This window comes from Xenopus tropicalis, chromosome 1 (genome assembly GCF_000004195.4).
Source record: "Xenopus tropicalis strain Nigerian chromosome 1, UCB_Xtro_10.0, whole genome shotgun sequence".
In the NCBI taxonomy this organism is placed as follows: Eukaryota; Metazoa; Chordata; class Amphibia; order Anura; family Pipidae; genus Xenopus; species Xenopus tropicalis.
Genome location: NC_030677.2, coordinates 56,594,936 through 56,607,286, shown reverse-complemented (window position 1 = coordinate 56,607,286; position 12,351 = coordinate 56,594,936). Strand labels below are relative to the sequence as shown.

At 35.6% G+C, this 12,351-nt stretch overlaps 1 protein-coding gene across 1 annotated transcript in view; it reads right to left on the bottom strand.

Moving 5' to 3' along the window:
* Positions 1-12,351, bottom strand: part of lrba (LPS-responsive vesicle trafficking, beach and anchor containing) — a 341,818-nt gene that overhangs the window by 307,283 nt on the left and 22,184 nt on the right. Inside the window, exons 5-15 of the mRNA XM_002933499.5 lie at positions 10,723-10,844; positions 10,421-10,547; positions 9,238-9,357; positions 8,623-8,769; positions 6,394-6,591; positions 5,972-6,105; positions 4,876-4,984; positions 3,964-4,116; positions 3,231-3,399; positions 2,740-2,819; positions 250-312 (exon numbers count right to left, since the gene is read on the bottom strand). Coding sequence (XP_002933545.3) covers positions 250-312; positions 2,740-2,819; positions 3,231-3,399; positions 3,964-4,116; positions 4,876-4,984; positions 5,972-6,105; positions 6,394-6,591; positions 8,623-8,769; positions 9,238-9,357; positions 10,421-10,547; positions 10,723-10,844 — 1,422 coding nt within the window. The remainder of the gene's footprint in view (positions 1-249; positions 313-2,739; positions 2,820-3,230; positions 3,400-3,963; positions 4,117-4,875; positions 4,985-5,971; positions 6,106-6,393; positions 6,592-8,622; positions 8,770-9,237; positions 9,358-10,420; positions 10,548-10,722; positions 10,845-12,351) is intronic.

Genomic DNA, 12,351 nt, shown 5'->3' with positions numbered 1-12,351 from the left:
TAAAACTTATTGTTTAAATTCAACTGAATGGAACAGCCACATAGTCAGTTACATTTATATGCATATGACAAAAATAATACTTTATTCACTCAAGCACACAATGGCAAATACTGATAGCAGAGGTCTAAGATTATCATGCAGATAGTTTTTCCATGGTGACACCTTGTGGTAGACTGTAAGCATTGCAGAGAGTATTTCATTATTTTTATATCTTCAAACAGGATAGCTATAGAAGCCTATAAAACTTACCTCATGAATTGTCAGCAAATAATTTAGAATTGCCTGTAATTCATCTTCTTTTACACCATGATCCTAAATAAAGCCAAATGCAATAAAAGAAAATGTTTAATTATGGTTTGCATGGGGTATAATTATACAGAGGAATTACAAAACCATGGTGTGTGTACAGCAAAAGCCCCTCTATAATCAAGTTGTGGAGGTTCGCATCACAAGTTTTAGATTAATTTCAGCATTATAGTTAGTGTCAATCAGCCATATATTACACTAGATGGGGAAAATATTACACATTGCTTGTTTAATTCTGAGGGGGGGGGGATCAGCAAAGTGATTGTTTAAATTAAAAATAAAGTAGAGGTAGCTGGTGTGCCTCTTTTTCCACTTTATTGGACCTGAGGCAGAACCTCTTGCTCCAGTCCTGCTATAAAATGTTTTTATTAAGTGAGCAGCAGCTAATTAAATTTTTTTTGTAGTATTAAACACCTATTTGAAAGTGAATACGATATAAATTATAGCTTTCTTCTGGCCTTGTAACAGTCCTACTATAAAGTGCTTTTATTAAATGAGCAGCAGCTAAGTTTAATTTAATTTAACACCCATTTGAAAGTGAATGAGCTGTACATTGTACAGATTTGTTGGTGGATTATGAATAGCAAAAAATTCAGTGAATATAAAACCACATTTTAATGGCTCAAAGATTTTTTCAAAACATAATACAAAACAAATTCAAATATATACTATACCAAACAGTGACAGGGTGCATCCTAGTGCCTCCCCTAACGCGTTTCGCACAAAGTGCTTCATCAGAGGAGGTATTGTGTGTTGATGTCACTTCCCTTTTATACCAAACAGCATATCTCATATACAGTGTGCAGGGTTAATGCTGTACCTTATAGTGAGCATATATTACAATAATTCTTAAGATATACACATTCCAGGGTTTAAAATTGCCCTGTATTCAGCATAAGTTTTTTTGAAAAAATCTTTGAGCCATTAAAATGTGGTTTTATTTTCACTGAATTTTTTGCTGTTATTTGTATATTGGTTCAGGGCCTATCAGTGAAATATAAAATGTGATTTCCTTTCCTAATTTATATTGTTGCAATTGATTATGAATAGCCAAGCACCAAAAACACAATTTATAATCTATATCTAAACAATCTATAAAGGACCATCAGCACTATACTATAATGTAAACGGTTAGTTTAATTACTTACTCTCATACATATACTTTAATGCCCACCCAAATACGTTACATTTGTTTTACAATTTGTTAGTAAATCTAACTGCATTTGAAAGCAGCACCTGTCTGTTCTCTTGAATTTTCTGTCTGGTTCTGACTCTTAAAACAGTGAAGCAGAAGCAAACTGATAAACAGACATGGAGAATTAACCAAATACCAAATTAACCAAAATACTGCATTTGATTTCAACTTTTAATGGAAGGAAAGTTGCTTGGAATTACATTTGTCTTTTTGCTGCCATCTGGCTCATTAGCTTGCTAAAAAACTTCAATAAAAAGGTCAAATGAATAATAAAATACAATTTTCGTTCATAATACAAACAGCAGCTTTTGGTTGGAGCACTACCTTCTTGTAACACAAACAAAGCATTCCAGCTTCCCCTCAAACACATTTTCCTACTGAAGTAGGTCACAAATGCCATTCATATCCATATTAAAGTCATTGTAAACCCCAATTAACAATTTTGATAAATTAAAGAAAATGAAAAGCTCGCTGATACAAATCACACATTTTGATTTATTTTAAGGTTATCTGTAGTAATTCTTATTCCTATGTAAAAGCAGTGTCAGTAGTAAATGTAGTTTGAGATTACTAAAATAATTAAATTATGTGAAATTGTATATCTATCTTTATAAATCCTTATGAGTGGTACCCAATTACCTTCCAGTTTGGCAATCCATTTCTATATATTCTCAATATAGTTGAGCAGAGTTGAGTAGAGTTTTATAAAACTGCATTGATTTTACTAATCCAAGGAATGTGATACCAATTTCATTCTTTTAGTAGTTTAAGAAGATGTACATGTTTGGTGTATATTTTTTTGTTGGGAGTGCTTTGCTGAAATATGTATCCCTAATCCTAACTTGGGTTTGCATTTAAATTAAAAAAAATTTAAGATCTTGAAAAATAGAAAAATTTTAAATGTAATCAATTTACAATTATTTACCAGTGAAATAACACATCACTGCTCTATGATACATTTGTCTAGATGATTTAGTAAAGCAGTCTTTTAAAAAGAGCAACTTCAACACAAATAGGGTAAAGTACATACATTACACCCACCCAGGCAGACGGACTGCTTAGTTTCACAAACAGTAAATCATTTAAACAGATTGCTATAGTTCCCCTTAAAGTAAGGCTGCCACTGCTTTAACTACTTCAAATTCAGTCACATTACATTCAGGACGCTGTTCACATGCAATGTTACAGGCGATTTAAACTATAGTTCCTTATACATTAATGGAGGAAACTAATCTTACCTTCATGACTAATTGCTTAATAAATATCAACAGCATTGCTCTGAGAGACAGTATTTCTTTTGGATTAGGCCGTGGTCCATCTGAGGAGGAAATTAAAATCAAACATAACATGAACAAAACAGGAAATATTTACAAGGTCTTTAACCTCATAAATTAAAATAAATTAAATGTTTTAAAATTAAAAATAAGACTAACTTTGGCATTTTTTTAAAGCAGTGATCTCCAACCAGTGGTTCCTGAGCAACATGTTGCTCCCCAACCCCTTGGATGTTGCTCCCAGTGGCCTCAAAGCAGGTGCTCATTTTTGAATTCCTGGCTTGGAGGCAAGTTTTGGTTGCATAAAACCCCAGTATAATGCCAAACAGAGCCTTCTGTAGGCTGCAAGTCCACATAGGGGCTATTAAATAGCCAATGATTGCTATTAAAACTATTAAACTGCTACTATTCTGTGTATACATATCACGAGCCACTAGAAGAGAGCTTCAACGTACCCAAGCCTTTTGGAGTGATGCCACTACGATCCTGAGGGTTAACAGTCCAATAGTAATACTTTAAGGTGTGCATCACCAAGAGAACAGTGCCAGTTCTACGGACAGCATTGTAGATGCTAACTGAGCTGATGAACTCTGTAGACATGAATGTGTACAAAGCCAGCTGAACCTAAAGTGAAGAAAATAATTTCACAATAAAAATGTGTATTTGTTATACCAAGCTTATATTATTGGGCAAGGTCTTAAAAAGATGTTATATTTAAATATGCTACTATCTGGCACAGTAGGAACAGAGGAAACATTATTACAGAAAATGTCAGATGTGACCACTGGTTCAGCCAACAAGTTACCAATCACATGTTTCTATAATTTGGTTGCCTATGGCTAAAGGTCCATAGGTTATGGACTGGCTCAGCTTTCATGTTTGACCAAGACAACTTTGGCAAGACAGGATTGACCTGCCAAATCACTTGATAGGGATGCAAATCCAAACAGATTAGAGTTTTAACAGATAATGAACACAAATAAAAGCAGGATACCAAACTAGCTGGAGTACTGTAATGTAATTAGATTTAAGAAGCAAAAAGAAAGGACACACTTGTCTGCAAACCCTAAAAAAATGCTAACAGATGAACAGAATACATGTAAACGGTTAGAGAAATACGCATTAAAAATATTTATATCCAATAACACTGACCAGCTGAATTTCAGTATGAGAACATTTCATACATACCGTGGCTGGGGTATGAATCCATATTGCTGGGTTAAGCAGAATATGGTCACACAACTGCTTGAGCAAAGGTACCCCATTGTGCAAGCTACTCAAGTATTTTGCAAAGGCCAAACTCAGCTCAAGGACTGTTCTAGTGACATGAGATTTGGAAGACTAAAAAACAAAAACAGAATTACCATATAATGTCCATATAGTGACAGATATGCAGTAACAACTACAACAGCAATGAAAAGTAGGACCGGAAACATCAGAACACCATGGGGTGATTTATCAATGGTCAAATTTGATTTTTTTCACTATACAAAATAGATCTCATACATGTGCAAGAATAAATAATTTTACTGTGCCAGTATCACAAGAAGTATACCATTGCCCAATACCATTACATTTGCCATTTTCCACTACCAGGTGACAGAATGTCCATTGAAACTGCCATAATTAGATGCTACTTGTGGCAGAGTTAAGGTGGCCATACACGCACCGATATTATCGTACGAAACCTCGTTTCGTACGATAATCGGTGCGTGTATGGCATGTCAGCGAGCCGACCGATATCGCAGGAAGCTGCTGAAATCGGTCGGCTCGCCGATCGGCCAAGTTAGAAAATTTTGATCGGGCGCCATAGAAGGCGCCTGACCAAAATTCTCCCTTCAGAGCTGAATCGGCAGAAGGAGGTAGAAATCCTATTGTTTCTACCTCCTTACCTGCCGATTCAGCCCTGAATGGTGTGTGGCGGATCTGACGATGTTTCGTGCGACCGACGGTCGTACGAAACATCGTGAGATCGCCACGTGTATGGCCAGCTTTAGGCTAGGGGCAATGTCACACATTGCATTTTGTCACCTACAGGAGGGATGTGCCTCTGTCCTAAGGAATATCCCCACAGTCTTATCAAACACAAGAGAAACATACCTTTTCAAGACTATATCCTATCACAAGGAAGCCCTTTGAAGATAGCATCTGTTCTTGCATAGCAAGGGAGTTTTTCAGCAACTCCAAAATGAAGGCAAAGAGAGTTGAACTTGAAAGAGAATAAAGTTTGTTATTACAAAATACAAAGAAACAACAATGAATACTTGAAAGTTTTCCCCTGGTACAACCAGTTGGTAATGAAATTAGTCTGAGACAGACTCGATTGTTTGTGGCAGAGAAAAGCTATTAGGTTGCGTGCATTCACAAATTAAACATTAAAGGGAACATTTCACAACAGCCTACGGTAAGAAAATGTTTTAATTAGGGATGCACCGAACCCACTTTTTTGGGTTTGGCCAAACCAAACCAACCCTGATGGATTCTGCCGAATCCCGAACCGAATCCTAATTAATATATGCTAATTAGGATTGGAAGGGGTTAAAAAAAAATTCCCCATACCATTTAACCCTTTCCAAATCCTAATTAGCATATGCTAATTAGGATTCAGATTCGGCTCGGCCGGGAACGTAAATTCGGCCAGAACCAAATCCTTCAAAAAAAAAAAAAAAAAAAAAGCCTGGATTGTCAATTAACCTGCCAATAGGTTCTTGGAAAACACAGGACATGGGGGAAAAAAAAAAAAAAAATCATGGAGAACAAAAATTAGGGATCCACTGGACCCCCGGAATCCATCCCCAGGGATTCGGCCGAATACCAAATCCAAATCCTAATTAGCATATTCTAATTGCGGGAGGGGTAAAAATTACAGCTCAAAACTTTTCTCACTTCCGTGTTCACACGGACATTTAACCCTTCCAAATTCTAATTAGCATATGCTAATTTATGCCGATTAGGATTTGGTTCGCCCAGGATCGACCATGGATTCGGTCTAATTTGAACCCTGACGAAAAAGCCCAAATCCTGGCTGAATACCGAACCGAATCCTGGATACGGTGCTTCCCTTATAAACATTCCTTGCAGGTGCCCAAGTCGAACACATACAAAAAAAAAAAAAAAAAAATCTACCAATGAAGTTACTTATAGGTACTTTTGGACTAAAAGATACACACATATTATAAGAAAGTATTTTGCTCACCAGACTGAAGCGTCTACATGATCTGACCCGTATTGCCGAAAATCCAGTTGAGCAAAGACAGGGAAAAGAACCTGTACTCCTCCTATTGAGTGCATTGCACTTTGAATTGAGTGTGTTAAAACTGCTTTCACATCCTTTAAAAGAAGAGTTAAAATATGTGTATATAACAAGTTATATGTACTAATATATACAGCTGATACCAATGTCTGTAGTTCAAAGTGACTTCAGTAGTTAAGGGTGGTTACATGCATATCTAATTTAAATGTGTTTATTTTCTAACTTGACCAATCTTTTCCATAGTTATTTTTAACATAAAGTAGGAGCAACATGAAGTAAGTCCTGTTCAGAGACCAAAAAGGGTAGAAAAGATTTTGCCTAACCGTACTCTCAACAGTTATTGCACAAAATTCATGCCACTGTACCTGCAGCATAAGTGCATGAGGAGAATGAACAAAGATAGATGGGTTATCTTTGGGAGATGATTCCAGGCAAAGCTGGGCATCAGTAGCTCTTGGGTTATATGTGAAAGCAATTGAGCTTGACAATTTGCCATCATACAGTAACAACTTATGGTGCTCTGCAAGAAAGAGATCACTTTCTGCCTTGAATTTAAATGTTCCCTGTGAAGAAAAAAAAAACCAAAAGATTAAAACATCATTCAATATAGAAAAATATTGTTTAAACATTCTTAGGGGCTGATTTACTTACCCACGAACGGGTCGAATGGAGTCTGATTGCGTTTTTTTCGTAATGATCGGTATTTTGCGATTTTTTCGTATGTTTTGCGATTTTTTCGGATTCTTTACGAATTTTTCGTTACCAATACGATTTTTGCGTAAAAACGCGAGTTTTCCTATCCATTACGAAAGTTGCGCATTTTTCGTAGCGTTAAAACTTACGCGAAAAGTTGCGCATTTTTCGCGTAAGTTCTAACGCTACGAAAAATGCGCAACTTTTTACGCAACTTTCATAATGGATACGAAAAACTCGCGTTTTTACGCAAAAATCGCATTGGTAACGAAAAATTCGTAAAGAATCCGAAAAATCGCAAAACATACGAAAAAATCGCAAAATGTTCGTTTTCAAGTCGGAACTTTTCCAATTCGGGTCGGATTCGTGGGTTAGTAAATCAGCCCCTTAGTCTCACCACAGGTAATATACAATAGTATCCCAGAGTAATCATTTTTGGCATAGCAGTTTCCTGCTTAAAATGTAAGCATAAAAAGCAGAGGCTGCTAAAAAATGGTGCCATATTTTACTACTTGAATTTTCTTCCAGTTTGAAACTTTCCTACAGCCTTGAATTTTTAAAGGGGAACTAAAACCTAAAAATGAATATGCCTAGAAATGACATTTTATACACTAAACAGACTACACTAGCCAAAAGTTTCATCATTTTTTATAGTAGTAATGATATAGGTATTTACAGTTGTCACAGGAGCTTCTCATATTGGATTCTGTTAGAACTGTCCAGGACAGGGCACATGCTCAGTGAGCTCCGAGCAGCTGTTGAAAAGCTAAGCTTAGGGGTTTTTGCAAATTATCAAGCAGAAAATGAGGTTTGTCTTGCTACAGGACAAATTATTCAATTCTGGTTCTAATTGCACTGGTTTCAGAGCTGCCATGTTATGCAAATCTGAACAAATTACTAATCAGTCTTATACTGTTACTGTAATTTATGTTCTATATACAGTATACTGTGAGTCGGCCCCTAAGCTCAGTAAGTGACAGCAGCACAGAGCATGTGCAGTGAATGAACAGAAAAGAAGATGGGGAGCTACTGGGGCCTCTTTGGAGGCACAGATCTTCCCTAAACGGCTGTGGTTGCCTTTGGCTGATAAAGAAACCCAAAACATAATGTACAATATTTCTAGCCTATTTCTTTAGTTGGGCTTTAATTCTCATTTAACACTGTTTTTCTGGTGAAAATAATTTTACACAGCATGATAAAAAGGCACTCAAGTGTATGCAATAATTTAAAGGGCGCTAAAGCCAGTTGATCAAAGAGGAAAAGTATAGCTCAATGATGTAGTATTTATGGAGTAACTGTTTCTTTAGTGCAAGTTTACTAGGTATTAAGATGCTTAAAATTTGTGTCTTCCATATTTTATTTCATAATAATGCTTGTGGAGAGTCTGCTCGAGGTTTCTGTGAAACCAACAAGGTTTTATTTGTTCACAAGAACACCAGGTATAAAACATATTTCCTTCTTCTCTGCAATTTCTACAACATAAGGGCAATATTCCTGGAAACATTTTAGATAACTTTAACGGTGCTAAGTACCAGTTATATAAAATTGTAAACATTTGGGAAGTTTTTGGGTCCTGGAGATATGCATTCATCCAATCTTTCTAGCACACTTAAAAGGACATACAAAAATGTTTACAGCTTTTATAGACTGCTGGCAAATTAAGACTGTATTCTAGGCAGTCATGCAGTATCTACCTACATATTATGCTAACTGGCCAAACAAAGACATCAATGTAAGGGAGAATTTAGTGTCCAGTTGTACAGCCATGTGGTATATTATTATACTTTTTATAATTTGTGCGGTAGATTATACAACATAGGTTGCATTGGTTTTTCTTAATAGTGAAACGTCATGGAAATTTTAATCACAAGCATTATCTGCATACATACAAACAGAATTACCTTGTATCCAGGGCCCAACTGATAGACTGCAAATATCTGAGCGGCATTTAGGGCTTCACTAAATAGGTAGACAGCAGCCATCTGCCCACAGAACACTCTATTAGAATCAGCTGTCTCAGATGACCCTAGGAAGCACTTGTCAAAAGTCTGACAAAGAAAAAAACAAAACAGCCCAGGTTAACATCCACCACAGTAAAGAGAATTTCATATTTTGACATTCCAGGATAATGGGGTTCCGGATAATAGATCCTATCCCTGAAATAATTTAAAGCAATACAATCTTGTTATTGATGATTTAAGTAGCAGTAGCAGATGTATCACTTATTTTCTCTAATTTAAATGTTTACATTCATTCTTTGGATTTGGTTTGGTATTAATCCAAATCTTTTTTTAAGCATTTGGAATTTGGCCAAATAAGAATTATGAATTTGCTGACATCTGAATTTACAAATTTAATAAGGCCTAAAATCATTGTGTCCTCCTAAAACATAAATCCTATTATGTGATATCTGTGATTATACATCAATGACACAATACATTTGATACAACACAATGAAAACACAACACAATGAAACTGATACAAATACAAGAACCTTCAATAATTGGTTGACTTACATCACTTGTATTAACAAGCCATGTTATCTCTCCATAGGAAGCCAATTCTCCATTTACGTAACATCGCAGCTCACTGTTTTTCCATCGATTGTAAATGTGGACAAGTGATACCATATACCACTGTTGCATAACAAAAGGGGGGGAGAAGGGTACATCAGTGTGAAAAATATTCTTCTATGCTGTGAATGTTTTCTAGTCTGTCTTTTTAAACTGAACCATAACACTTTACATTTACAAATACATAATGTTAAAATAAACAAATATTAATATGAACATCATATGCCTGCAACAGCAGTGTCCAAGTTAGCAAAACAACAACTGCAGTATTATGCCTATCCTTTTCTCCATTCCTGGGTCTGACTTCTTAGGGGCAGATTTTTTATGCTGAGTAAAAATGGCAACAAAATTTCGCACACATCGCCATGCAATAAGACTTTACCATTTACCTTCACCATTTGTTTTACAAAGCTTTTTTCACCATTTTTTTTTTTTTTTCATTTTAAACAGCATAATAAATAATGTTGTTAGCTGGTGGCTTCTGTTTAACAGTCAGAACCACCAGCTAAGAGAATAGAAAAGGACAACTAGAACTGCTTTCATAGCGTCTATATTGTGGATATGTGGAGCACATACTGCTGAGTCCTCAGTGAAAAAAAACACTATGTTTTTTTTCCTTCTATTCTGTAAACATGATCTTCTGTGTCAGACTTCCTTCTTCAGGGCATGGCATGAGTCTGATCAATTTGCTTCTCTTTCCCCCTCCCCTCTCTGCTGTAATCTGAGATGAGAGCTGTTCCCTGCCTGCATGCCACTGCCTGGAAGTAATATCAGACCAAGCTAAAAAGGCAGCTGCTATCTTAAATAAACAGAGAGAGCTTCTATGGCGGTTTACTCAGGTAAGGTAAAGCATTCTGCCGAATAAATATCGTGTTCTAGCTTGTACTATTGTGATTAATCTATTGAAAATAAAATGCCTGGAGTAGCTTTCCTTCTCCTTTAAGAGACTACAAAAACTTTAACTGGTTGAAATTTAATGTATGCTGTATGTGGATTTAGCAATTCTGATACAGATTAATTTTTGTACACATCTTACAGATTATGAAAAACACAACAGGAGAGCAGATTCTGGCTAATACTGGAATTCTTCAGGAAAATTCAAAAAATGTGTTTCATAAACTAATACCTTCTGTGGCTTGAAATCATACTTCACGCAGTGCTGGAATCCTTTTCCTTTGGACTTTACTGATGTGACAATTAAGCAGCTACCAACAAAATGAGCTGAATAACCAAGTCCTTTATTTGTTCTAAAACTAGAAATGAAAAACAGCAATGCATTTATTAGACTTCTTTCCTATAAAATAAAAGGAAAAACTAAAACACATACAAGAAGAATGTAATGCTTAATAAATCAATTTTGCTACTGACTCAGAAATGAGGTGAGCAGGCAAAAGATTGTTGTTAGCCCCACTCATATGGTGTGCTTACCAATATAAATAGGGTTTAGCTTTATCCACATTGATGTTGTTTATTGGATCCATCCTTAACCAAGTATGAAACGTGAACCCATTTTGATACGGCCATTTAGCCACTGGAGGTAAGGCAATTGCCTGAAAAATAAGTGGAACATATATTAGGACTCTAGTCATCAATACACATTTTAACAGAAACCCCACTGAAACATTTAAGACACAGACATGTCAGACATGCCTTTTCCCACATACTGAAAGTAATATGCAAACAAATAACATTATAGAGGCCAACCTCCCTAATTCAGACTCAGCTGTAGCTAAGATCAAGTGAACTGTTTTAGTGTTAAAACAGGAAAGCAAGAATAGCTGTACTGCATCTTAGTGTATGTAAAATATTTTCTTGAAATATTTATATATACCTAAACATTATCTTAAATGTGCTTGTGACAAATTTAAAAAGTAAAAACAAGAAGTATGCAATTAGCACATTCACTGCTGAATATGTGCTGAAACAAACAGAATTTACATTCAAGATCTGAGGGGGGGGGATTCAGTCAGAGGGCATACTTAAAGGAAAACTATACCTCAGAATGAATACTTAACATTATATAAACTGTTGGTTAAATATATATATATATATATATATATATATATATATATATATATATATATATATATATATATATATATATATATATATTTAACCAACAGTTTATATAATGTTAAGTATTCATTCTGAGGTATAGTTTTCCTTTAAGTATGCCACATGACCAGTTGTAACAGGAAGAAGTGTGGAAGTGTGGAAAGACAGAACTCTGTCAACTGATTGGCTGATGTGGCTTAGCATGAGTATTTTTATGAAAATGGTTTATTTAGATGAAGCAGGGTTTTACATATGAGCTGGTTTATGCAATATATTTTTATAGAGACCTACATTGTTTGGGGGTATAGTTTTTCTTTAATGTAACTTACCTAGAAACTGATTCACTGATCACCATTGAACTGATTTTAACTATTGTTATGAATTACTTATTACAGAGTACGAGCAACTGTTTAAATCAGGATCTCATTACTGAACTATATGAGCTATCACCTTCGTAGTACTAAAATATCCAGTTATAGGGGGCCCACGACAAGATCATTGGGCCCCTAAACTTTGGAAAGAAACATTTTCCATAAACATATTTTGCAGTCCTGTGGGGCCCCTATACTTCCTGGCAACTTTTGTGAAAAGACAGGCAAGCACAGTGCCCTATGGCTCTTAAAGGGGAGCTATAAACCTATGTTTAACAAAAGCCAAAAAAAGTACGTGTACTGAAAATGTACTTTGTCTCTACTTTTAGTTTTTAAAATAATTAGATATGGCACCAATGGATCACAGATTTGTTTTTACCCTTCTCCTCCCCTGGAATAATGCTTAACAAAAGCTACCCAAATCATTGAATGGTATTGACACTAAGTACATTGTTTACTCCCAGCTTGATCAGCACACTCCCTTAACACCCCACAACTACTTCTAAATGACTTGTTCACATAGTTCCATTCCCTATAAAGTATCAGCACTTGCCATGCAGCAACTGTGAGCCAAATTTTTTACACTGCAAGAAGTGGTAAAACCCTTTTTTCTTCTTGCTAATGTGATAAA